This window comes from Staurois parvus, unplaced genomic scaffold (genome assembly GCF_062004578.1).
Source record: "Staurois parvus isolate SC_StPar_1 unplaced genomic scaffold, SC_StPar_1.0 ptg001642l, whole genome shotgun sequence".
In the NCBI taxonomy this organism is placed as follows: Eukaryota; Metazoa; Chordata; class Amphibia; order Anura; family Ranidae; genus Staurois; species Staurois parvus.
In genome coordinates this window covers 1292647-1319649 of record NW_028319438.1, presented here as the reverse complement: position 1 = coordinate 1319649, position 27003 = coordinate 1292647, and the positions used below count along the sequence as shown (strand labels likewise).

The 27003-nt window shown below is 48.0% G+C and overlaps 1 protein-coding gene across 2 annotated transcripts in view; it reads left to right on the top strand.

Moving 5' to 3' along the window:
* Window positions 1-385: 385 nt before the first annotated feature.
* Window positions 386-27003, top strand: part of LOC149434899 (transmembrane 4 L6 family member 4-like) — a 52309-nt gene continuing 25691 nt past the window's right edge. For both annotated transcript variants that reach the window (XM_089663237.1, XM_089663236.1), the window contains exon 1: window positions 386-698. In XM_089663237.1, coding sequence (XP_089519363.1) covers window positions 516-698 — 183 coding nt within the window. In that variant the 5' untranslated portion in view covers window positions 386-515. The remainder of the gene's footprint in view (window positions 699-27003) is intronic.

Genomic DNA, 27003 nt, shown 5'->3' with positions numbered 1-27003 from the left:
GGCAATCAATCACAGCCAGTGAAGAGGAAGTGTATGTGTGTGGGGGGGCAGGATTGAGCCAATCTCTGTGTGTCCCATAGATGAGCAGGACACACAAGGACCCCCAGAGAAAGCAACTGAGGGCACTGGGCAAGGGGGAGGGGCCAGAAGCACCATCGAGGGACCAGAGAAGAGGAGGATCAGGGCAGTTTGTGTGACACCATTACTGTTTTTCACAAACAAACTGCCCTGTGTTTATTATTTTAATGGAAAAAAAAGAACTGTTTAACCATTTGAAATGCAGGTTTGCCGTGTTTCCTGGAGTCAATGTAATGGTGTCGGGATAATCCCGAGTCCAAACTTCACTTTGTTACATTGACGTGATGCAGAAAGCAATAAGGAAGTACAGTAGAGAGAGCCATATATCCCTTCTGATTGCATTTGCCATCTCTCTGCCTCCTGGAGGCCATCGGTGACCATTCCAGAGGGTTATCTCTCTTCTCTTCAATCAAGCTTCTTGGAAGAGCTGGGACGTCATGTGTACGGGTGACTGTGCGAAGTTTATCGGGGTTTCCCTGTACCCGTTCTGTGCCCTATGTATCATCTGCAACATTTTACTCCTGTTCCCTGGCTGGAGTACAGAAGCCGTGACCAATCCCGGAGAAAAACTCACGGATGAAGTTCTCTACCTCGGCGGCTTCTTCGGTAGTGGATTCCTGGTGAGTAGAGCTGGGTGGGCATTTGGGGAATTTAAAGGGTCAGTCCTATCAAGTCAGGTGTTTCAGGGCTGAAGCACTGATTGGATTTTGCGTTTACGCTTTGTAGTGATGTTTCCTTTGGAGGAGGTTTTAATGGCTTTAGTCCCTTCTCACCCTAACCTGCATAGATATCCTGTCTTGTTGAGTCCCAAGCCCTACTCCACAGAAGCCATGGTTTTCATACGCTGCACTGATGATGGCCAAAAAGCCTGAAACAGCTGTATTCTTTACCGCTTCTCGGCCCTTTGGCTAAGCTCCAGTGTAGCATCTGTTTTTATCAGTTTTTGGGAACAGAACACCAGCGTCCCTTTGAACAGGGGGAGGGTGCTGGTCAGTAATTCAGCAATAAGGTGTGTACACTGGGAGGATCTAAGATTGGAGTAGCTAAGATTAGGCAGGTAAACATGTCAAACATAACCTACAGCGCCACCTGCTTGTTGAAAATGTAAGCATGACATATAAAACCCAACAACAGAATTGACCAGGTATTGCTTACATATTGTCAGATTTGCCTTTTTTTAACACTTTCTTTTTTTTTATTTTAACCTTCATAAAATGGTTGTAACTAGCGATGAGCGAAGTATTCAAAAATTCGATTCGACTGATTCGGCGAATTCGTGGACAATATTCGATTCGAGTCGAATATATTCGCTGTGAATTTAACTTAAAAAAGGGTGTTTCTAGGCTTCAGAGAGACTTAATATTAGTGCAGAACACTGTACCTTTAATTTAAATGCCCTTGGAGTCTGCTGGGGAAGAGAAATAATACTGTCAGTCAGTATGACATGCAGATGAGTGCCGTCGATCATAGAATCACCGCACACTTCACTCATTTGGCCAGTCACAGGGCCAAAACCAGTGTTTGGAGCCACAGTGTGGCGGTGGAGGCAGCAGCAATGGGAGGCCATACAGCAACCTATGACAAAATGGAAACCAGCAGGAGTGTGAGGAGACCTCAAAGTGACACATGGCAGAGTGGGAGCAATGGGAGGCGGTACAGGGACCCATGTCACACTGTGGACCCAGCAGCAGCGTGACGAGGCGGTACGGGGGCCCATGGCAGATTTGGGGCCTGGCAGCACCTATGGGAGGCCTGTAATCTGCCAGCAACCTATGACAAAATGGAAACCAGCAGGAGTGTGAGGAGACCTGAAAGTGGCACATGGCAGAGTGGGAGCAATGGGAGGCGGTACAGGGACCCAGGTCACACTGTGGACCCAGCAGCAGCGTGACCAGGCGGTACGGGGGCCCATGGCAGATTACAGGCCTGGCAGCAGCAATGGGAGGCCCGTAATCTGTCAGCACTCTATGACAAAAAATGGAACACACCAGCAGTGTGAGGAGACCTGAAAGTGGCACATGGCAGAGTGTGGCGATGGAGACAGCAGCAATGGGAGGCCGTACAGGGACCCATGAGAGACTCTGGACCTGGCAGCAGCATGAGGAGGCGGTATAGGGGCCCATGGCAGATTAGGGGCCTGGCAGCAGCTATAGGAGGCCCGTAATCTGCCAGCACCCTATGTCAAAAAATTCAACACACCAGCAGTGTGTGAGGAGACCTGAAAGTGGCACATGGCAGAGTGTGGCGATGGAGACAGCAGCAATGGGAGGCCGTACAGGGACCCATGAGAGACTCTGGACCTGGCAGCAGCATGAGGAGGCGGTATAGGGGCCCATGGCAGATTAGGGGCCTGGCAGCAGCTATGGGAGGCCCGTAATCTGCCAGCACCCTATGACAAAAAATGGAACACACCAGCAGTGTGAGGAGACCTGAAAGTGGCACATGTTTGGGGCATGATTCATGGCGGATTTAGTCAGTTGTGTCAGGAACTGGTGGTTTGAAATCCAGACTAATCCACGCCTGATTCATTTTCACAAACGTGAGTCTCTCCACACTTTGGGTGGACAGTCGTGTCCTCCGCGGAGTTGCAATACCTCCTGCCGCACTAAACACGCGCTCCGATGCCACGCTACTGGCCGGGCATGACAGCCTTTCAAGGGCAAATTCAGCTAGTTGGGGCCAAAGGTCACGTTTCGTTGCCCAGTAGTCAAGGGGATTGTCTACCTCGGTTGGCAGGGTGCTGTCCAAGTAGGCCTAAGCCTGTTGTTTGAGGTCCTGCTCCAGGTCCACCTGATGCTGCTGCTGCTGCTGCTGCTGCTGCGGCTGGTTAGTAGTTTCCTCACTGCGCTGGTGAAGAAAGCTACTCATCATCGACTGCAGACTGAGGCAGCTGCTGCTGGTGGAGCTGCCACTGCTCCTACCACCCCACCCCTCCCCTGCTGCCATGGCAGCGTAACGCAAGCGCACAGGGCCCACAGTGTCTGAGGATGGACGTTGGCGCAGACAGGCAGAGACCAGCTGACTACATAGGTGGTTTTTATAGTACGTTATTTTGGCCTCCCTCTCAGCAGGTGTGAAAAAGGCCACCATTTTGGAACGGTAGCGAGGGTCCAACAAGGTGGACAGCCAAAAGTCATCCCTCTGTCTGATGGTTATTATTCGGCTGTCGGTACGCAAGCAAACGAGCATGCTATGGGCCATTTGTGCCAAGGAATGCGAGGGACTCCCTGCCTCCATCTCCACAGCATACTGCCATGGTGCGTCTGGGTCCTCTGTCTCCTCTTCCTCCTCCTCTACCAGATGCTCCTGCTCCTCCACTCCTGTCCGCTGAGTGGAAAAACCACCCATTTCACTCAATAATTCCTGAGCACCAATGTCCTCCTCTACCTCCTCCTCTTCTTCCTGTCCTGCCCCCACAGGGGTCATGTGGCGTTGAGATCTGTGCGCCAAGTCTACCGCACCCTGACCAGCCATTATTAACAGCATTTGTTCCAGGACGTGCAACAGAGGAATGACGTCGTTCATCCCATAGTCCTGCCGACTCACGAATAGCGTGGCCTCCTCAAAGGGCCTGAGCAAGCGCAGGTGTCACGCATGAGCTGCCAATGGCTGACATCTAAGTTACACAGGGAGAACCTTTATCCGCTTTTAACATCAGGAAATCTGTGATGGCCTTTTGCTGTTCGTAAAGGCGGTCTAACATATGTAGGGTTGAATTCCACCTTGTTGCAACGTCACAGCATGAGGAGTCGGTACGGGGGCCCATGGCAGATTACGGGCCTGGCAGCAGCAATGGGAGGCCCGTAATCTGCCAGCACCCTATGTCCAAAAATTCAACACACCAGCAGTGTGTGAGGAGACCTGAAAGTGGCACATGGCAGAGTGTGGCGATGGAGACAGCAGCAATGGGAGGCCGTACAGGGACCCATGAGAGACTCTGGACCTGGCAGCAGCATGAGGAGGCGGTATAGGGGCCCATGGCAGATTAGGGGCCTGGCAGCAGCTATAGGAGGCCCGTAATCTGCCAGCACCCTATGTCAAAAAATTCAACACACCAGCAGTGTGAAGAGACCTGAATGTGGCACATGGCAGAGTGTGGCGATGGAGACAGCAGCAATGGGAGGCCATACAGGGACCCATGACAGACTCTGGACTTGGCAGCAGCATGAGGAGGCGGTATAGGGGCCCATGGCAGATTAGGGGCCTGGCAGCAGCTATGGGAGGCCCGTAATCTGCCAGCACCCTATGTCAAAAAATTCAACACACCAGCAGTGTGTGAGGAGACCTGAAAGTGGCACATGGCAGAGTGTGGCGATGGAGACAGCAGCAATGGGAGGCCGTACAGGGACCCATGAGAGACTCTGGACTTCGCAGCAGCATGAGGAGGCGGTATATAGGGGCCCATGGCAGATTAGGGGCCTGGCAGCAGCTATGGGAGGCCCGTAATCTGCCAGCACCCTATGTCAAAAAATTCAACACACCAGCAGTGTGAGGAGACCTGAAAGTGGCACATGGCATGAGAGACTGTGGACCTGACAGCAGCATGAGGAGGCGGTATAGGGGCCCATGGCAGATTAGGGGCCTGGCAGCAGCTATGGGAGGCCCGTAATCTGCCAGCACCCTATGTCAAAAAATTCAACACACCAGCAGTGTGTGAGGAGACCTGAAAGTGGCACATGGCAGAGTGTGGCGATGGAGACAGCAGCAATGGGAGGCCGTACAGGGACCCATGACAGACTCTGGACCTGGCAGCAGCATGAGGAGGCGGTACAGGGGCCCATGGCAGATTAAGGCCTGGCAGCAGCAATGGGATGCCCGTAATCTGCCAGCACCCTATGACAAAATGGAACCCTGGGCTGGGGCAGGCAGAACCGCCGTATCTTTATCACGGTTTTCCCAGGCCACCGAATGGCGACGCTGCATATGCTGATGCAACGCTGTAGTCCCAACATGGGCCCCCTGGCCACGCTTGACTTTCTGGCCACATAGTCGACATACGGCTACGTTTACTTCCTCGGGCGGCTTGACGAAAAATTGCCACACCGCCGAGTAGGAAACTTTGCCCCCGCTACTCCTCACTGGCTGACTGCTACTTCCTCCGTGCACACCGGCACCACTACTGGCCGTGGTGGTAGGCTGCAGTGGAGCTGGTGCTCTACTCCGTGGCCGTTTGCCTCCACTGACACTGCTGCGACCCTGCTGCCTCCTGGCAGCAGCAATGGGAGGCCGTACAGGGACCCATGACACACTCTGGACCTGGCAGCAGCATGAAGAGGCGGTACAGGGGCCCATGGCAGATTACGGGCCTGGCAGCAGCAATGGGAGGCCCGTAATCTGCCAGCACCCTATGACAAAAAATGGAACACACCAGCAGTGTGAGGAGACCTGAAAGTGGCACATGGCAGAGTGTGGCGATGGAGACAGCAGCAATGGGAGGCCGTACAGGGACCCATGAGAGACTCTGGACCTGGCAGCAGCATGAGGAGGCGGTATAGGGGCCCATGGCAGATTAGGGGCCTGGCAGCAGCTATAGGAGGCCCGTAATCTGCCAGCACCCTATGTCAAAAAATTCAACACACCAGCAGTGTGAAGAGACCTGAATGTGGCACATGGCAGAGTGTGGCGATGGAGACAGCAGCAATGGGAGGCCGTACAGGGACCCATGACAGACTCTGGACTTGGCAGCAGCATGAGGAGGCGGTATAGGGGCCCATGGCAGATTAGGGGCCTGGCAGCAGCTATGGGAGGCCCGTAATCTGCCAGCACCCTATGTCAAAAAATTCAACACACCAGCAGTGTGTGAGGAGACCTGAAAGTGGCACATGGCAGAGTGTGGCGATGGAGACAGCAGCAATGGGAGGCCGTACAGGGACCCATGACAGACTCTGGACCTGGCAGCAGCATGAGGAGGCGGTACAGGGGCCCATGGCAGATTAAGGCCTGGCAGCAGCAATGGGATGCCCGTAATCTGCCAGCACCCTATGTCAAAAAATTCAACACACCAGCAGTGTGAGGAGACCTGAAAGTGGCACATGTTTGGGGCATGATTCATGGCGGATTTAGTCAGTTGTGTCAGGAACTGGTGGTTTGAAATCCAGACTAATCCACGCCTGATTCATTTTCACAAACGTGAGTCTCTCCACACTTTGGGTGGACAGTCGTGTCCTCCGCGGAGTTACAATACCTCCTGCCGCACTAAACACACGCTCCGATGCCACGCTACTGGCCGGGCATGACAGCCTTTCAAGGGCAAATTCAGCTAGTTGGGGCCAAAGGTCAAGTTTCGTTGCCCAGTAGTCAAGGGGATTGTCTACCTCGGTTGGCAGGGTGCTGTCCAAGTAGGCCCAAGCCTGTTGTTTGAGCTCCTGCTCCAGGTCCACCTGATGCTGCTGCTGCTGCGGCTGGTTAGTAGTTTCCTCACTGCGCTGGTGAAGAAAGCTACTCATCATCGACTGCAGACTGAGGCAGCCGCTGCTGGTGGAGCTGCCACTGCTCCTACCACCCCACCCCTCCCCTGCTGCCATGGCAGCGGAACGCGAGCGCACAGGGCCCACAGTGTCTGAGGATGGACGTTGGCGCACAAAGGCAGAGACCAACTGACTACATAGGTGGTTTTTATAGTACGTTATTTTGGCCTCCCTCTCAGCAGGTGTGAAAAAGGCCACCATTTTTGAACGGTAGCGAGGGTCCAACAAGGTGGACAGCCAAAAGTCATCCCTCTGTCTGATGGTTATTATTCGGCTGTCGCTACGCAAGCAACCGAGCATGCTATGGGCCATTTGTGCCAAGGAATGCGAGGGACTCCCTGCCTCCATCTCCACAGCATACTGCCACGGTGCGTCTGGGTCCTCTGTCTCCTCCTCCTCCTCCTCCTCTACCAGATGCTCCTGCTCCTCCACTCCTGTCCGCTGAGTGGAAAAACCACCCATTTCACTCAATAATTCCTGAGCACAAATGTCCTCCTCTACCTCCTCCTCTTCTTCCTGTCCTGCCCCCACAGGGGTCATGTGGCGTTGAGATCTGTGCGCCACGTCTACCGCACCCTGACCAGCCATTGTTAACAGCATTTGTTCCAGGACGTGCAACAGAGGAATGACGTCGTTCATCCCATAGTCCTGCCGACTCACGAATAGCGTGGCCTCCTCAAAGGGCCTGAGCAAGCGGCAGGTGTCACGCATGAGCTGCCAATGGCTGACATCGAAGTTACACAGGGAGTACCTTTATCCGCTTGTAACATCAGGAAATCGGTGATGGCCTTTTGCTGTTCGTAAAGGCGGTCTAACATGTGTAGGGTTGAATTCCACCTTGTTGCAACGTCACAGATCAGGCGATGCTGTGCAATTCCGTTCTGCCACTGCAGCTCAAGGAGGGTGTGCTTTGCGGTGTAGGAATGGCTGAAATGCATGCAAAGTTTACGTGACATTTTAAGGATGTCTTGCAGTGGGATGGTGGATTTTAGGAACCGCTTGACAACCAGATTGAACACGTGAGCCATGCATGGCGCATGGCACAACCTTCCTTGACGCAGAGCAGACACCATGTTCTTTCCGTTGTCGGTCAACATGGTTCCGATTTTCAGTTTGCGCGGAGACAGCCATCTGTCGATTTCTCTGTTCATTACACTGAGAAGTTCCTCCCCTGTGTGACTACGTTCGCCTGGACCTGGCAGCAGCATGAGGAGGCGGTATAGGGGCCCATGGCAGATTAGGGGCCTGGCAGCAGCTATGGGAGGCCCGTAATCTGCCAGCACCCTATGTCAAAAAATTCAACACACCAGCAGTGTGTGAGGAGACCTGAAAGTGGCACATGGCAGAGTGTGGCGATGGAGACAGCAGCAATGGGAGGCCGTACAGGGACCCATGACAGACTCTGGACTTGGCAGCAGCATGAGGAGGCGGTATAGGGGCCCATGGCAGATTAGGGGCCTGGCAGCAGCTATGGGAGGCCCGTAATCTGCCAGCACCCTATGTCAAAAAATTCAACACACCAGCAGTGTGTGAGGAGACCTGAAAGTGGCACATGGCAGAGTGTGGCGATGGAGACAGCAGCAATGGGAGGCCGTACAGGGACCCATGACAGACTCTGGACTTGGCAGCAGCATGAGGAGGCGGTATATAGGGGCCCATGGCAGATTAGGGGCCTAGCAGCAGCTATGGGAGGCCCGTAATCTGCCAGCACCCTATGTCAAAAAATTCAACACACCAGCAGTGTGAGGAGACCTGAAAGTGGCACATGGCATGAGAGACTGTGGACCTGGCAGCAGCATGAGGAGGCGGTATAGGGGCCCATGGCAGATTAGGGGCCTGGCAGCAGCTATGGGAGGCCCGTAATCTGCCAGCACCCTATGTCAAAAAATTGAACACACCAGCAGTGTGTGAGGAGACCTGAAAGTGGCACATGGCAGAGTGTGGCGATGGAGACAGCAGCAATGGGAGGCCGTACAGGGACCCATGACAGACTCTGGACCTGGCAGCAGCATGAGGAGGCGGTATATAGGGGCCCATGGCAGATTAGGGGCCTGGCAGCAGCTATGGGAGGCCCGTAATCTGCCAGCACCCTATGTCAAAAAATTCAACACACCAGCAGTGTGAGGAGACCTGAAAGTGGCACATGGCATGAGAGACTGTGGACCTGGCAGCAGCATGAGGAGGCGGTATAGGGGCCCATGGCAGATTAGGGGCCTGGCAGCAGCTATGGGAGGCCCGTAATCTGCCAGCACCCTATGTCAAAAAATTGAACACACCAGCAGTGTGTGAGGAGACCTGAAAGTGGCACATGGCAGAGTGTGGCGATGGAGACAGCAGCAATGGGAGGCCGTACAGGGACCCATGACAGACTCTGGACTTGGCAGCAGCATGAGGAGGCGGTATATAGGGGCCCATGGCAGATTAGGGGCCTGGCAGCAGCTATGGGAGGCCCGTAATCTGCCAGCACCCTATGTCAAAAAATTCAACACACCAGCAGTGTGAGGAGACCTGAAAGTGGCACATGGCATGAGAGACTGTGGACCTGGCAGCAGCATGAGGAGGCGGTATAGGGGCCCATGGCAGATTAGGGGCCTGGCAGCAGCTATGGGAGGCCCGTAATCTGCCAGCACCCTATGTCAAAAAATTGAACACACCAGCAGTGTGTGAGGAGACCTGAAAGTGGCACATGGCAGAGTGTGGCGATGGAGACAGCAGCAATGGGAGGCCGTACAGGGACCCATGACAGACTCTGGACCTGGCAGCAGCATGAGGAGGCGGTATATAGGGGCCCATGGCAGATTAGGGGCCTGGCAGCAGCTATGGGAGGCCCGTAATCTGCCAGCACCCTATGTCAAAAAATTCAACACACCAGCAGTGTGTGAGGAGACCTGAAAGTGGCACATGGCAGAGTGTGGCGATGGAGACAGCAGCAATGGGAGGCCGTACAGGGACCCATGACAGACTCTGGACCTGGCAGCAGCATGAGGAGGCGGTATAGGGGCCCATGGCAGATTAGGGGCCTGGCAGCAGCTATGGGAGGCCCGTAATCTGCCAGCACCCTATGTCAAAAAATTCAACACACCAGCAGTGTGTGAGGAGACCTGAAAGTGGCACATGGCAGAGTGTGGCGATGGAGACAACCCACCGACTGTTTTGCTCGCTGCCAAGCTGCCACCCTCTTCTCCTGATGATGCGGAAGCAATAGCCTGATGACGACGAGGCTGCCAAGTGCGATCAGCCTCATCATCATCAATTAGGGTCTCCGCCTCACTACTAGCCCTCTCGGCTGCGTGTGGGTCAGGAGACAGACCTGTCTCTACACCGGCTACCGAGCCACTCTCCTCGCCACTACTTCTTCGCCTGGCTGCTGAAGAGGCGGATGTCTCCCCCCGTTCCTGACCGCCCTCTGTTAGCTCTTCCTCACTGTACTGGATGACACCGGGAGCACTAGCCTCTGGCTGCGAATAGTGCTGCCTCGACCCCTTCCTCTGCTGCCACGTCTGCTCGCTCCTAAAACATTGCCTCCTCTGCCACTCCTCTGCATGTTGTCTGAAATACTCTTTAATTAAACGATTCTGTGTCCCTGAGTAACAATTCTGTGTCCCTGAGTAACGTTTCTGTGGCCCTAAGTAACAGTTCTGTGGCCCTCAGTAACAATTCTGTGTCCCTCAGTAACAATTCTGTGTCCCTCAGTAACAATTCTGTGTCTGTCCCTGAGTAACAATTCTGTGTCTGTCCCTGAGTAACAATTCTGTGTCCCTGAGTAACGTTTCTGTGGCCCTAAGTAACATTTCTGTGGCCCTCAGTAACAATTCTGTCTGTCCCTGAGTAACAATTCTGTGTCTGTCCCTGAGTAACAATTCTGTGTCCCTGAGTAACGTTTCTGTGGCCCTAAGTAACATTTCTGTGGCCCTCAGTAACAATTCTGTCTGTCCCTGAGTAACAATTCTGTATCTGTCCCTGAGTAACAATTCTGTGTCCCTCAGTAACAATTCTGTGTCCCTCAGTAACAATTCTGTGTCCCTCAGTAACAATTCTGTGTCCCTCAGTAACAATTCTGTGTCCCTCAGTAACAATTCTGTGTCCCTCAGTAACAATTCTGTGTCTGTCCCTGAGTAACGTTTCTGTGTCTGTCCCTGAGTAACGTTTCTGTGTCTGTCCCTGAGTAACGTTTCTGTGGCCCTAAGTAACGGTTCTGTGGCCCTCAGTAACAATTCTGTGTCCCTGAGTAACAATTCTGTGTCTGTCCCTGAGTAACAATTCTGTGGCCCTAAGTAATGGTTCTTTGGCCCTCAGTAACAATTCTGTGTCCCTGAGTAACAATTCTGTGGCCCTAAGTAACGGTTCTGTGGCCCTCAGTAACAATTCTGTGTCCCTGAGTAACAATTCTGTGTCTGTACCTGAGTAACAATTCTGTGGCCCTAAGTAACGGTTCTGTGGCCCTCAGTAACAATTCTGTGTCCCTGAGTAATGGTTCTGTGGCCCTAAGTAACGGTTCTGTGGCCCTCAGTAACAATTCTGTGTCCCTGAGTAACAATTCTGTGTCTGTCCCTGAGTAACAATTCTGTGGCCCTAAGTAACGGTTCTGTGGCCCTCAGTAACAATTCTGTGTCTGTCCCTGAGTAACAATTCTGTGGCCCTAAGTAACGGTTCTGTGGCCCTCAGTAACAATTCTGTGTCCCTGAGTAACAATTCTGTGGCCCTAAGTAACAGTTCTGTGGCCCTCAGTAACAATTCTGTGTCCCTCAGTAACAATTCTGTGTCTGTCCCTGAATAACAATTCTGTGGCCCTAACTAACGTTTCTGTGGCCCTAAGTAACAGTTCTGTGGCCCTCAGTAACAATTCTGTGTCCCTGAGTAACATTTCTGTGGCCCTCAGTAACAGTTCTGTGGCCCTCAGTAACAATTCTGTGTCTGTCCCTGAGTAACAATTCTGTGGCCCTAACTAACGTTTCTGTGGCCCTAAGTAACTATTCTCTGGCACTCAGTAACAATTCTGTCTGTCCCTGAGTAACAATTCTGTGGCCCTAATAACGTTTCTGTGGCTCTAAGTAACAGTTCTGTGGCCCTCAGTAACAATTCTGTGTCTGTCCCTGAGTAACAATTCTGTGGCCCTAACTAACGTTTCTGTGGCCCTAAGTAACAATTCTCTGGCACTCAGTAACAATTCTGTCTGTCCCTGAGTAACAATTCTGTGGCCCTAACTAATGTTTCTGTGGCCCTAAGTAACAGTTCTGTGGCCCTCAGTAACAATTCTGTGTCTGTCCCTGAGTAACAATTCTGTGGCCCTAACTAACGTTTCTGTGGCCCTAAGTAACAATTCTCTGGCACTCAGTAACAATTCTGTCTGTCCCTGAGTAACAATTCTGTGGCCCTAACTAATGTTTCTGTGGCCCTAAGTAACAGTTCTGTGGCCCTCAGTAACAATTCTGTGTCTGTCCCTGAGTAACAATTCTGTGGCCCTAACTAACGTTTCTGTGGCCCTAAGTAACAATTCTCTGGCACTCAGTAACAATTCTGTCTGTCCCTGAGTAACAATTCTGTGGCCCTAACTAGCGTTTCTTTGGCCCTAAGTAACGATTCTGTGGCCCTCATTAACAATTCTGTGTCCCTGAGTAATGCTTCTCTTTCCCTAAGTAACGTTTCTCTGTCCCCAAGTAACGTTTCTGTGGCCCTAACTATGTCCCTAATACAGAGCGGTCTGCCTCTCTTGAATGACTGGAGGCAAATGAAGAATTCTAAAATGGCCGCTATTTATAGCTCGACCATTACACAGTGCTGGCTGGCTGGCTGCTGATTGGCTAATGCGATCACATGTCATTAAGGAATGCATTATGGGTCAGCGCGCCTTGTCTGCGCGCCTTCCCAGACATCCCCGCTCCGTCGCCGCACATGTCCGCCGCCATTTTAGGAAAAATTTCGATTCGCGCGTCCGAAGTAGGCTATTTTTCGGATTCGGCGCGAATCGAAAATTTTCCAATATTCGACTCGAATTCCACTTCGCCTACTTCGATTCGCTCATCTCTAGCTGTAACCCTCAGAAATGTGAAAAATGAACAAAGCATATCCCTCTATAGTGTGTACTTGTCCCAATCCAGAGTACTGTCATTTCTGTCTGCCGTGTCATTCCTCTTCTATCAGCATTAGTCACTTCTGACAAGTTTTCCTGACACCAAGAGAAAAAAAGTGACAAGGGAGCAGGGGCGGACTGACCATTTGGAAACTTGGGCACTGCCCGAGGGCTTGGGGTCAGTAGGGGGCCCCATGAGATGCCCCTGGTACCTTTTTCATAGGCTTTTTTGAGTTTGGGCAAGGACACAGGGGCCCCATGATCCCCTATTGCCCGGGGGCCCCATGAGTTGTCAGTCCGCCCCTGCAAGGGAGGGAGCTCCAGCACACAGTCTGCGACTGACAGCCTTAGCTCTGTTCCTGTGTGCTGTGTGAAAGGGTGAAAGGGGTGTCTCTTCCCTCTAATCTCCTCTCACTGAGCTCTGCACAGTGTTATTTCAGCTCTCCACTCCATGTTTTCTGAAAGCTCAGACAAGCTGTAATAATTCTGGACTTTGAAGAGCTGTAGAGAAGAGAGGACTGAAGATAAACAGGTACAACCTATGCTGGAGGAATTGTTTGTTCTCTGTGTATCACCTCATCTCACCCCCTCATGGTGGAGTGAGGCCAGTCACTTCACTGGGTATATGTGAGAATTTAGGAAAGGGAGTGTGTTCGGACCACATAATACTCTGTTGGGACTATATAACACCTCCCTTCTTCTCTGTAACCACGTAAGGACCGCCCTATAGGAGATATACTGCTACAGGGTGGCACCTGTGTGCAGAATCACACACATATATATATATATATATATATATATATATATACAGTGGGGATCAAAAGTTTGGGCACCCCAGCTACAAATTTGTATTAATGTGCATAAAGAAGCCAAAGAAAGATGGAAAAATCTCCAAAAGGCATCAAATTACAGATTAGACATTCTTATAATATGTCAACAAAAGTTAGATTTTATTTCTATCATTTACACTTTCAAAATAACAGAAAACAAAAAAATGGCGTCTGCAAAAGTTTGGGCACCCTGCAGAATTTATAGCATGCACTGCCCCCTTTGCCAAGCTGAGACCTGCCAGTGTCATGGATTGTTCTCAATCATCGTCTGGGCAGACCAAATGATGTCAATCTCAAAGGTTTTAAATGCCCAGACTCATCTGACCTTGCCCCAACAATCAGCACCATGGGTTCTTCTAAGCAGTTGTCTAGAAAACTGAAACTGAAAATAGTTGATGCTCACAAAGCTGGAGAAGGCTATAAGAAGATAGCAAAGCGTTTTCAGATGTCAATATCCTCTGTTCGGAATGTAATTAAGAAATGGCAGTCATCAGGAACAGTGGAAGTTAAAGCAACATCTGGAAGACCAAGAAAAATATCAGACAGAACAGCTCGCAGGATTGTGAGAAAAACAATTCAAAACCCACGTTTGACTGCACGATCCCTCCAGAAAGATCTGGCAGACACTGGAGTTGTGGTACACTATTCCACTATAAAGAGATACTTGTACAAATATGGTCTTCATGGAAGAGTCATCAGAAGAAAACCTCTTCTACGTCCTCACCACAAAAATCATCGTTTGAACTTTGCAAATGAACATATAGACAAGCCTGATGCATTTTGGAAACAAGTTCTGTGGACCGATGAGGTTAAAATTGAACTTTTTGGCCGGAATGAGCAAAGGTACGTTTGGAGAAGAAGGGGCACAGAATTTAATGAAAAGAACCTCTGTCCAACTGTTAAGCATGGGGTTGGATCAATCATGCTTTGGGGTTGTGTTGCAGCCAGTGGCACAGGGAACATCTCACGAGTAGAAGGAAAAATGGATTCAATAACATTTCAGCAAATTTTGGATGGTAACTTGATGCCATCTGTGAAAAAGCTGAAGTTAAAGAGAGGATGGCTTCTACAAATGGATAATGATCCTAAACACACCTCGAAATCCACGGGGGATTACATCAAGAGGCGTAAACTGAAGGTTTTGCAATGGCCTTCACAATCTCCTGACCTCAACATAATTGAAAATCTCTGGATAGACCTTAAAAGAGCAGTGCGTGACAGACAGTCCAGATATCTCAAAGAACTGGAAGACTTTTGTAAGGAAGAATGGGCAAAGATACCTCAAACAAGAATTGAAGGACTCTTGGCTGGCTACAAAAAGCGTTTACAAGCTGTGATACTTGCCAAAGGGGGCAGTACAAGATGTTAACTCTGCAGGGTGCCCAAACTTTTGCAGACGCCATTTTTTTGTTTTCTGTTATTTTGAAAGTGTAAATGATGGAAATAAAATCTAACTTTTGTTGACATATTATAAGAATGTCTAATCTGTAATTTGATGCCTTTTGGAGATTGTTCCATCTTTCCTTGGCTTCTTTATGCACATTAATACAAATTTTTAGCTGGGGTGCCCAAACTTTCGATCCCCACTGTATATATATATATATATACTGTACATATATATACATGATTTTTGCATTTCCGGGTTGGGTGCCAGCACAAGCCATGAGAGCACCCTACCCAAGCTGCCATTCGCGGCCACGGATGTCAATCACCGGGTCCCGGTTGGTAATTACCCACCGGTGCCCAGTGATTACCAAGCATCTCTGACGGGGAGGAAGATTGTTTTGTTTACAATCTTCCTCTCTGCCAGCTGAGGCACACTGCACAGTACAGCCATCCTGATCAGTGTGCTTACTGTGAAGCATCCCCGCCCCCTAGTAAAACACTCCCAGCGCACAGTTAACCCTTTGATCGCCTTTCACATTAACTCCTTCCTGCCCAGTGTCATTAGTACAGCGTCAGTGCTTTTATTTAGCACTGATCACTGTATTGGTGTCACACATCAAGGGTCCTCTGTATACTGCGGACCTAACTCTATGCACCTGCTGTGGAGGCTCTTGAAATTTTAGAGTTAGGTCTACAGTATACAGAGGACTCTTGTCATGGGACTGTGGCTTACACATGTATTTGTAAATGTGTGCAAACAAAACCCTCTGTTTTTAATGCAAACTGTTAGAGCCAAATTGGTTGTTTTGCAGGCTGGTTGGTAAGTGTTGCTGGGAAATCCTTTGTTTGTTTGCAATGTGCATCGCCCTTCCATGTGTACCTTACTGCTAAGGCTGGTTATAGTTTGGGACGGTTGCCATTTTTTTTCTACAGTTGGCTGAATTGGATGCAGGGACGCACTGGATGCCTTTGCTGTCAGTTTGCTGTAGCTGGGCGTCACTCGCATCCCTGTACCTTTAGGGAGGGATGGGCTCCTCCAGGCACACCTGCCCTTAACCTATCCATTGATATATGTGCTCCCACTATGGAGGCTCTGGAAATTTTAGAGTTAGGTCCGCAGTATACAGAGGATCCTTGACGTGGGACTGTGGCCTATACATGTATTTGCAAATGTGTGCAAACAAAACCCTCTGTTTTTAATGCAAACTGTTACAGCCAAATTGGTTGTTTTGCAGGCTGGCTGGTAAGTGTTGCTGGGAAATCCTTTGTTTGTTAGGTGCTAACTGTTCCTAGTGGTTAGGCACTTTAGATTCATTTGCAGGTGTCAAATATTTTTTTCTGCCAAAACTCCTAGATCCACTAACAGTTTCTTTTTCTGTCTCTAAATGTTCTCTAAATGCACTCCAAAGACATGCTGGTAGGTGAATTGGCTCCTGTCTAAATTGTCCCTAGTATGTGTATGTATGGATGTGAGTTAGGGACCTTAGATTGTACGCCCCTTGAGGGTTAGAGACTGATGTGAATGTATAATATGTATGTAAAGTCCTGTGTAAATTAACGGCGCTATATAAGTACCTGAAATAAATAAATGCCTCTAAACTCTTCTAAATGCCTATGTGTGTGCATGGACACATGGGCAGGGTTGGCACAAGGGGTGGGCAGGAGGGACAGCTGCCCTGTGCACAGTGGCAGAGCAGTAAACCCATTCTAAGGCATGCATGAACAGTGGGGGAAGGGGCGCAGGTCTGCATTCTTGCCCTGGGATTTTTGGTTATGTGTTATAGAAGACACTGGTAGTGATAGCAGAATTCAGGCTTTACTTGTGTGGCTTAAGTTACAAACATACAGAGCACATTTCACAGCAGACATGTTACAGACACATTACTTCCTGAAGAGATGATAGAGAAGAAGAAAGAAGCAGCAAGTTTTACACATACACAACTAGTAACCTTTAGTGTATAGTGCCATCTACTGGTCAAGTGATATTACCACAGAATACTGTATATAGTACATGCTGTTGCATCCCCAACACCCCTTCTCAACGGCATGTGCATAATTATATGACATTTAGTCTCTTTTGTAGAAAACAATAACGTTCCCTTGGCAAAGGTTTGGTGAGTGCGTCTGCAGTCATCTCCTCTGATGGGCAGTACTGGATGTCAATAACCCCTTGTTCTTGCATGTCTCTGAGCAGATGATATCTTACATCAATGTGCTTGGTTCTTGGGTTAATCTTCTCAGAGTGTGTAAGCTTTATGCATCCCTGATTGTCTTCAAAGATGGGTGTGGGTTGTGACATATTCAGTCCCATGTCTAGTAGAAGTTGACGAATCCAAATGGCTTCTTGACATGCATGTGCTGCTGCTATGTATTCCGCTTCAGTTGAAGAGAGTGCAACAGTCACTTGTTTCCGACTAGACCAGCTTATGGTTCCTTGTCCATACTGTAAGATGTAACCACTTGTAGATTTGCGGTCAGTGGTGTCTCCAGCCCAATCGGTGTCCACATATCCAATCAGTTTTGGGTTTGACAATGCTGGAAGTCGCAGCTTCATCCGATTTGTTCCCTTTAGGTACTGCATTACCCTCTTTACTGCATTCCAGTTGCGTTGACACGGTGTTGTGACTTTCCTGCAAAGTATCCCCACTGCTAGGGCGATGTCTGGTCTTGTCATGGTGGCGATGTATAGCAATTTTCCGATTGCCCTGCGGTAATAATCATTGTTAGTTAACAAGTTTTCTGTTCCATTGTTTTTTTTAGATAGTCTGGTTCCATTGGTGTTTTCACTTCCTTTGCATCTTGCATGTGAAACTGTTCTAACATTTCTGTAATTTTCTGACTTTGGTTAAGAAGATAGCTTCCATCCTCTTCCCGCTCTATTTGAATTCCTAGGTAGTGAGTAATGTTCCCCAACTCTTTAATTTCAAAATTTTGTTTCAGTTTGTGAACTATTTGGTCATAGTCCCCTTCTTGTTCAAAACACGTCAAGATGTCATCGACGTATATTAGGATGTATGTCCATTTGTTCTCTTGATTCTTTGAATACAGACATGGATCTGCTTTACTTTTTGAGAACCCTTCTTTTCTGAGTATTTCGTTCACTTTTTCATTCCATGCTCTCGCTGCTTGCTTGAGCCCATAGATGCTCTTTTGCAGTTTGCATACAAGGTTCTTTTCTTTCTCAAATCCTGGTGGCTCTTCCATGTACAGATCCTCCTTGATGTCTCCATACAAAAAGGCAGTTTTGACATCTAGATGCTTTACTTGCATTCCCTTTCCGGCAGCAATACTAAGGAGTGTTCTTATAGTAGAATGTTTCACAACTGGAGCAAATGTCTCATCGTAATCTTCTCCAAATTTCTGGGAGTATCCCTTGGCAACTAATCTTGCTTTGTATCTATGGATGTTTCCTTCTGCATCATATTTTACTTTAAAAGTCCATTTGCTTCCGATGGTTTTGCGACCAGGAGGGAGTTCTGTTAGTGACCAAGTTTTATTTTCTTGAAGTGATTTTATTTCTTCTTCAGCTGCTTTTCTCCATGATCGGCTTCCCTTCTCGGCAAAGTTTCTATGTCTTCCCAGGATGTTGGTTCCTGTGTTTGATGTGTTTTAGCAGCGTATGATAACCTGGGGGGTGGTATCCCTTTTGTTATTCCAGAGGATCTTCTGATTTCTTGTTGTTCAGTGGATTCTATTGGCTCGTTGATTGTAAGTTCCACTTCTTGTTCTGGGTCTTGTCCTCCTTCGCATGAATCAGTGTCTCTTGCCGATTCAGCATGTAAATCCTCTCCACATTTTTCAAGAATTGTATTATCTGGTTCTTCACTTTCATTAAAATAAACACTGCGGCTTACTGTGACCTTGTTGGTCTTTGGACAAAGGATTCTATATCCCTTACTCTGCTCACTGTAGCCAACCAGAATGCCTTCTATGGCTTTGTTCTCCAACTTGGAGCGTTTCTGACTTGGAATGTGGACATATGCTTTACAGCCAAATACTCTGATGTGTCCTACGTTAGGTTTTGATCCATTCCACATTTCATATGGTGTACTCTCAATAGCTTTTGATGGGAGCCTGTTTTGTAGGTATGTTGCAGTCATTATTGCTTGTCCCCAGTATTTGTTAGGTAAGGCAGCGTCCGAAATCATACATCTGGTCATTTCTACAAGAGTGCGATTCTTTCTTTCTGCTACACCGTTTTGCTCAGGAGTGTATGGTACGGTTGTTTGGTGTATAATACCTTGTTTCTTTAGGTATGATTCCATCTCTTTATTCATATATTCCCCTCCATTGTCAGTGCGTATTATATCGGGTTTCCTTTGGAACTTGTTGCTTGTCATAGCTACAAACTCTTGAAGTTTTTCTAATGTCTCACTTTTGTGCTTCATTAGATACGTTATTGTGTACCGGGAATAATCATCGATGAAAGTCAGTAAATATCTGTTCCCGCCAGGTGTGATGGTTTTCATTGGTCCGCACACATCACTGTGTATCAGTTCCATGGGTTTAATGGTTTTACTCTGACTGGTCTGTGGAAGAGAGGTTCGGGTGGCCTTTGCTTTGATGCAACACGTGCACTTGCTGAGTGTGTGGCAAGGCAATATTTTCATGCCTTCTGATAGACCTCTCTTTGCAAAGTCCTTTATAGCTTCTGGGTTTCGATGCCCCAATCTTCTATGCCACAGGTGGATGCACTTGTCATGTGGGCTATGAGTTGCCGCATTAGCCTTCTCACTTTCAGTGATGAGTTTGTACAGATGTTCATTTAATCTTCCTCTTGCTAGAATTTGCTTTCCATTTTGAATTGTGCATTCATTACCTCTGAACTGGACAGTGAGTCCATTGCTTTCAAGGGTTTTAACTGATAGGAGGCTTCCTTCTAGGCTTGGAACATATAGAACATTCTTTACAAGGATGCTCTGCTTGCCCCCTGATGGTGCTTTGCAGTTCAGAAATCCCTGACCTTTACCTTCTGCTGTAATACTTTTTCCCATTTGCTAGGAAGACTTTATCTTTTACACAAAAATCAATTTCTGTGAAGAATGTCTCGTCACTTGTCATGTGACTTGTTGCCCCTGAATCAATGTACCATCCATGTGAGGTACTATTCTGAGTCACTTTAAAAGTACCACTCCATGATGCACTTTCATTTTCTTTCATGACCGCTTTAGCTCTTTCTCTTGTGGGTAGCTCCCGCTTTCACTGCTCAGCTTTCCAGATTGAACAGTTCTTTTTCAGGTGACCGGCCTTTTTGCAGCGAAAACATACCCTGCTTTCTTTGCTTTGTCTTATGCCTTCCTGCACCTTCAGAGCTGCCTCTGGTCTCTCGTTCTCGTCATTATGCAAATTTTCCTTTCTTCTGCTGTATTCATCAATTAATTTTCCCTTAACATATTCTAGCGTCAGTTCAGTTTCCGGTCTAGTTTCTAGAGCATTTATAAGGGCATTGTATGATTCTGGAAGGCTGCACAAAAGTAGCGCCACAACATGGTTGCCTTTTATTTCTTCACCTATTGCAACCAGCTGGTCCACAATTTCTAGCATAGCATTTACATGTTCACCCATTTCCTGCCCTTTTTCCAGCCTCATCTTATACAGTTTGCGCAGCAGATATAGTTTACTGTTTAGGTTTGCACGTTCATGCAGTTTTTGTAATGCAGTCCATATACCTTTAGCTGTGCTTTCTTTCCTTATATGAATGAGTTGATCGTCCTCCACTAACAGACTTATGACTGCTTTTGCTTGCCTGTTTTTTCTGTCCCATTCTTCCGGGTTGTCATTGGGTCTGTGTGTATCTAGTACCTGCCACAAGTCATCTTTGGATAACAGCATTTCAAGCTTAAACTTCCATAGCTGGTAGTTGGTGTTGTTGAGCTTTGCTATTGTAAACTTCATATCTAAAGCACTTGCCATCTTTCAGTGAATTGGACTGTAAATGCAGCACTTGCTTGTAGTTTTCCTTTTTCCAGTGTCTGGAGCTGGGCCCATAACCTGTTGGTTATGTGTTATAGAAGACACTGGTAGTGATAGCAGAATTCAGGCTTTACTTGTGTGGCTTAAGTTACAAACATACAGAGCACATTTCACAGCAGACATGTTACAGACACATTACTTCCTGAAGAGATGATAGAGAAGAAGAAAGAAGCAGCATGTTTTACACATACACAACTAGTAACCTTTAGTGTATAGTGCCATCTACTGGTCAAGTGATATTACCACAGAATACTGTATATAGTACATTATAGTACATGCTGTTGCATTCCCAACAGGGATAACATGTAAGCTCGTTTAGAGGCAGTAAAAAATAAATAAAGCCGCTCCCTAAAAGCAGCGTTTTCCGGCTCCCGCAGCATTTTCCCGCAGCCGCTCCCGAAAGCCTGTGCAGCATTTTTCCGGTGAGCTCAGCACAGTACATGCAAGGACCATGCAGGGGATGCTTGTAACTTGCCTTCAACCTCTGGGAAAACCAGTCAACCAACTGCAGGAACTTTAATCACAGTTTGTGACACATATTATTATGCTTTAGATCCCTGGAGGATCAATCACTAATTCATTTATTAATTATTTTTCACATGATATTTGTTTATATGCTGATGGTTTTTTTAGCGCTACGCCATTTATTTATCATATTAACTGCAGGAACCTTGCTGTCATTCTTCAGCTGTTTTTGAACATCTTAGCCAGTCGCAGATTATATCGGAAAAGTCATTTTTAAAAAACCTTGTATTACAAAACAGATATAGAGAATGTTTTATCAGTTTTTCTCTAGATTTCCTTTAGATGTTGCTCTGGCAGTTCATTATAGCCTCCTGTTCTGCATTTTTCTGAGGCTCAGCCACAAGGGAGATGGTAATCGCTTGTCGTCAGGAAATGTAATTTTATGGTAACACTTGCCTGATTCGCAACAAGTTGATTCCAACACAGAGGCTGGCTGGGTGCATTTTCCATTGAAATCAATGGAAGTACATCAAAACCATGCATGCTAGTCTCAGGGGCGGACTGACAACTCATGGGGTCCCCGGGCAATAGAGGATCATGGGGCCCCTGTGTCCTCGCCCACACTCAAACCACACCCACAAAAGCCTATGAAAGGTACAAGGGGCATCTCATGGGGCCCCCTACTGACCCCAGGCCCTCGGGCAGTGCCTGAGTTTCCAAATGGTCAGTCCGCCACTGGCTAGTCTACAATGTCTCACCTTTTAACATCCGTTGTAATTCATTGTATTGAATGTCAATATGCATCATAATGCAAATCAATGGATATAATGGTACAATTGGGCAGCACAGTGGCTAAATGGTTAGCACTTCTGCCTGGCAGTACTAGGGTCGTTGGTTTGAATCCCAACCACAACACGACCTGCCTGGAGTTTGTACGTTCTCCCTGTGCCTGCGTGGGTTTCCTCTGGGTACTCCGGTTTCCTCCCACACTCCAAAGACATGCTGGTAGGTGAATTGGATCCTGTCTAATTTGGCCCTAGTATATGTATGAATGTAAGTTAGGGACCTTAGATTGTATGCCCCTTGAGGGTTGGGGACTGATGTGAATGTACAATATATATATATATATATATATGTAAAGCGCTGCGTAAATTGATGGTGCTATATAAGTACCTGAAATTAAAAATTAAAAAAATAAATAAAATAAAGCAGATATCGAGCAAAAAAAAATGTAGGGTATGTAGCACTGCTCTAATAATGTGACCAGGGGCGGACTGACCATTTGGAAACTCGGGCACTGCCCATGGGCCCGGGGTCAGTAGGGTCCCCATGAGATGCCCCTGCTGCCTTTTTCATAGGCTTTTTTGAGTTTGGGCAAGGACACAGGGGCCCCATGATCCCCTATTGCCCGGGGGCCCCATGAGTTGTCAGTCCGCCCCTGAATGTGACCCTACTGAAGGCAATCCCAGGTCATCCTGGCTAGTGTATTAATCTGCTGTGATCTTCTGGCACTGCAGGGATGGGAGGCTGTGACTGTGAAAGGTTGCACTGTTCTTCCTCTCCTTCCTGTCCCGTCCTCCATTCACAAGAATCCTTGTATTATTTTCCCAAAATGCAAGGCATTCTCTGAATAGAGGAGGGGCATATACATGGCAGGACCCCTCTCCTCCAATCAGAAAACATCTTGCATTCTGGGAAAAATAATACTAGGAGCTTTGTGAATGGACAGAAAGGAGAGGACACAGTTCTTCAGAGATGCAGCCACAGCCTCTTATCTCTGCAGCACTGAAATAGCGAGTATCCAGGATCACTGACCACATTACACTAACCAGCAGTCATCAGCTGGGATAGGATTCCTTTCAGGTACATTGTTAATAAGAAGCTGTACGACCAAAAATGTTGTAACCAGCGTTTACCTTTAGCATGTGGTATCATGCGTTGACATGCATTATGATGTGCACTGGTGCAATTCTTAACACATGCATTAAAGCAGGGCTTAAAATTTCAAGTCCTGAGCTACTAGCCAGGCCTTAAGAGTTACTCGCCACCAACAAACACACACAAACAGAGACAATTGTACACACACACAGACATGTGCATACACACACACAGAAACATGTACACACACACACAGGCACGTACAGACACGCATACACACAGATACATGTACATACACAGAAATACACATGCACATACATACACAGACACATGTACATACAAACACAGACACGTGTACATACAAACACGCACACCCGTACATGCACACAGACACATGTACACACACACATACATGTACATACACACACACAGACACATGTACATGCATACGCAGACACACGCACGCTGTTAAGTGCTCTCTCCTCTCCCCTGAAGCCACCACTGGCTGACATAGAGGATCATGTGAACAGAGTGAGCTGAAATTAGGTAGACATACACACACACACACACACACACAGAGCCCTATAAAACATTGCAGTACTTCGTTGTTCACTCACAGAGCCGGGTACTGCACTCTAGGGGGAGGCAGAGAGCACAGCACACGCTCCTTCCTTTGCTTTCACTGCCCTCAGCTATTGAGCAGTCTGACGGCTCCCAGTGCCAATGACAGATCAGGCCTGAGCTCCGAGCCTGCTCAGCAAGACTGCCCTGGGGGACACACTCGCCCTCACCAGGGACGGACTGACAACTCATGGGGCCCTCGGGTCCTTTGTCCTTGCCCAAACTCAAAAAAGCCTATGAAAAAGGTACCAGGGGCATCTCATGGGGCCCCCTACCGACCTCCGGCCCTCGGGCAGTGCCTGAGTTTCCAAATGGTCAGTCCGCCTCTGGCCCCCACCATAATTTCCACTCGCCATTGGCGAGCAGGCGAGTGGAAATTTCAAGGCCCTGATTTAAGGCATACTATATTTTGAACAGAAAACGCATCAAGAAAAAATGCAAAGATGTGAATCCAACCTTAGGGCTGGTTCACACCTGAATCGCAGTCTGGGCTCCTGTGCCACTCAGTGCAATGTGATTTTCAACCCATTCGTTGGAATAGGCTGCAATCTCATTGGATCTCACCAAAAACTACTTTTCAAAACACACCCCTAATGAAACGCATGGTACTGCAGTCCTATGTGATCTGGTGCAGGCAACAGCACTGCGTGTGCAATCTACACTTGAGGTATCGTTAGGCTTGCATTGACACCTGCAGCAGATCGCACGCCCAGTGAGTTATGAACGCGGTGTGAACGGGCCCTTTAAGTTTTGTATCACATCTCTAGAACTCTATGACTAAGCCCATAAGGGTGAAATGCATCAAAGAGGGGTGGCCTGTACATTGGGACTCTCGTTGTGTTTTGAGATGTATCACAAGTGACATGTGCAGCCATTTATTTGTCTCTAGACTTAAAGTTTTGGCCACAGGAATTAAAATAGTTGAGCTCTAAACTGCAGCGCTGTGAGGTCATAAAGGACAGATTGCACAAGACGAATAAGAGCATATATATATGTATATATATATATATATATATATGTTTGTGTAGCACCCTGCAGAAATATTCGGTGCAGGATGGTAAATGGACACAAGATGGCAGCATTCTGCAGCCCAGACTCTGCCAAAGAAGAGCTTTCTGGGGCTTGAAGGCTGTTTATTGTGGAGACGGCAAACTACATTTCCCAGAGGAGCTGACTGATGGGCGGGAGCAGATAAATACCAAAGCCCGGGAACTGGTGGGAGAGGTGAACAGTGGGTGCTGGAGAGGAAAGCTGAGCGGGACGCTGGAGGTCTGGGTTGGGGCAGAACCGCAGGGAGAGAGTTAAGAAGGGAGGAAGAGCTGGAGACTGCTGACTCCTGGGGAGCTGGATTGGCCACCTAGCGAATGGGTGGACTGGAGTGCTGTCATCTGTAGTGATTGGGCCCCCATCTTCAAAGAGACTATCAGCTACCTGACCCCACCCACCATTTGGGTGAGAGAATGCATTACCCAAATGATCTATTAATTAAGTTACAAAAGATATTGCTAAACTCAAATACTCCATTCTCAGCTTAGTATTCTCCATCCTACAAATGTTACGGCCTAGATTGTTTGGCCCATCATGCCTTGCAGCCTACTAATCATTACACAATCTCAACCAACTAAATCACAAAAGCCCACTGCAATATCTGCACCCTGCAGGTTTAGCTGCCTTGGTGCCTCAGACTCAGTTTGCACCACTCATCAGGGTACCTTCCCATTCTGCTACAGAAGTGTGTTCTGCCCCCTCTTTATTTCTCCAAATCTCAGCCTAATTCTATGGTTTCGCCTCAAGAGTGTTAAAGGGACACCATCCTAATTCAGCATCACTTAAGGAGCAGCTTCCCTCGCTTTATGTTCATCTTCTTTGGAGAACTCCTACCTTTGCGTCAAGAGAGATTGGAATCTTTATGTGCACCAACCAGGGCCCCATCAAGCGCGCAGAGGATTGAACATTGTAGTTTATAAGGACAATGATCCATCTTTTTACAAAGCTCTTCCTCTTTCAGAATTAAACCCAGTCACCGATACCTCAGGGTCCAGCATGAGCAAGTCCGTCAATTTGATTGCTTCCCATTCTGCTCACTTGGGAGAAAACATCTTAGGGCTGAAGTTACTGTTTGAATTCTGAATTGCAGGACATACAAAAGAACTAGGTTGAGTGTGCTATGTTGAAACCCTAGTTTGAGTTTATCAAGAGTGGTAACTGTCATTTCTTGGACATATTTTTTGTCACCTTACCGTGCTTTATTTTAACGTGCTTGCCATTTCATTTTAAAAAAAAAATAATCAAAGTGTCATTTCACTCTAACGTGTGTGAGTCTATTTTATGGTAAAAAGGTCAAAGGTTCAAGATGGTGTCAGCAGGGGTTGGGCTTCCAAGGCGGGCTCAGGGACACAGGGAACCCGAAATCAACTCAGCGGCCCTCAAGGGGGCAGTGCTACATATATACAGTATAGTATGATGCAAATAAATACATTAATATACACCCAAGTATCTTTTGGTACAATCATTTCCTCAAAGAAATCAAATGGGAGTATCCCTTAAATCTCCAAACTATGGCCCACATGACAAATCTGGCCCACTGCAAAATTTTTTCTGGCCCTCTGATGTAAGTGGTGACACTAATGGGGACCGTGATATAAGAGAGACTTTGATGGGGACTCTGATGAAAGGGGGATCTGATTGGGACTGTCATGTAAGGGGGGACTCTGATGATGGGGGGATCTGACTGGGACTCTCATATAAGGGGGGACTCTGATGAAAGGGGGATTTGATTAAGACTCTGATGTAAGGGGGGACTCTGATGAAAGGGGGGATCTAATTGGGACTTTTGTATAGGAGGAGACTCTGATGTCATGGAAATTGCAATGAAAGGAAGACTTTGAAGGGGTCTCCTATTTAAGGGTGAACTCTGATGGGGTCTCTAATGTAATGGGGGAACTCTGATGGGGTCTCTGATGTAATGGGGGAACTCTGATGGGGTCTCTGATGTAATGGGGGAACTCTGATGGGGTCTCTGATGTAATGGGGGAACTCTGATAGGGTCTTTGATGTAATGGGGGAATTCTGATGGGGTCTCTGTTGTAAGTGGGAACTCTAATGGGGACTCTGATGTAATGGGGGAACTCTGATGGGGTCTCTGATGTAATGGGAGAACTCTGATGGGGTCTCTATTGTAATGGGGGAACTCTGATGGGGTCTCTGATGTAATGGGGGAACTCTGATGGGGTCT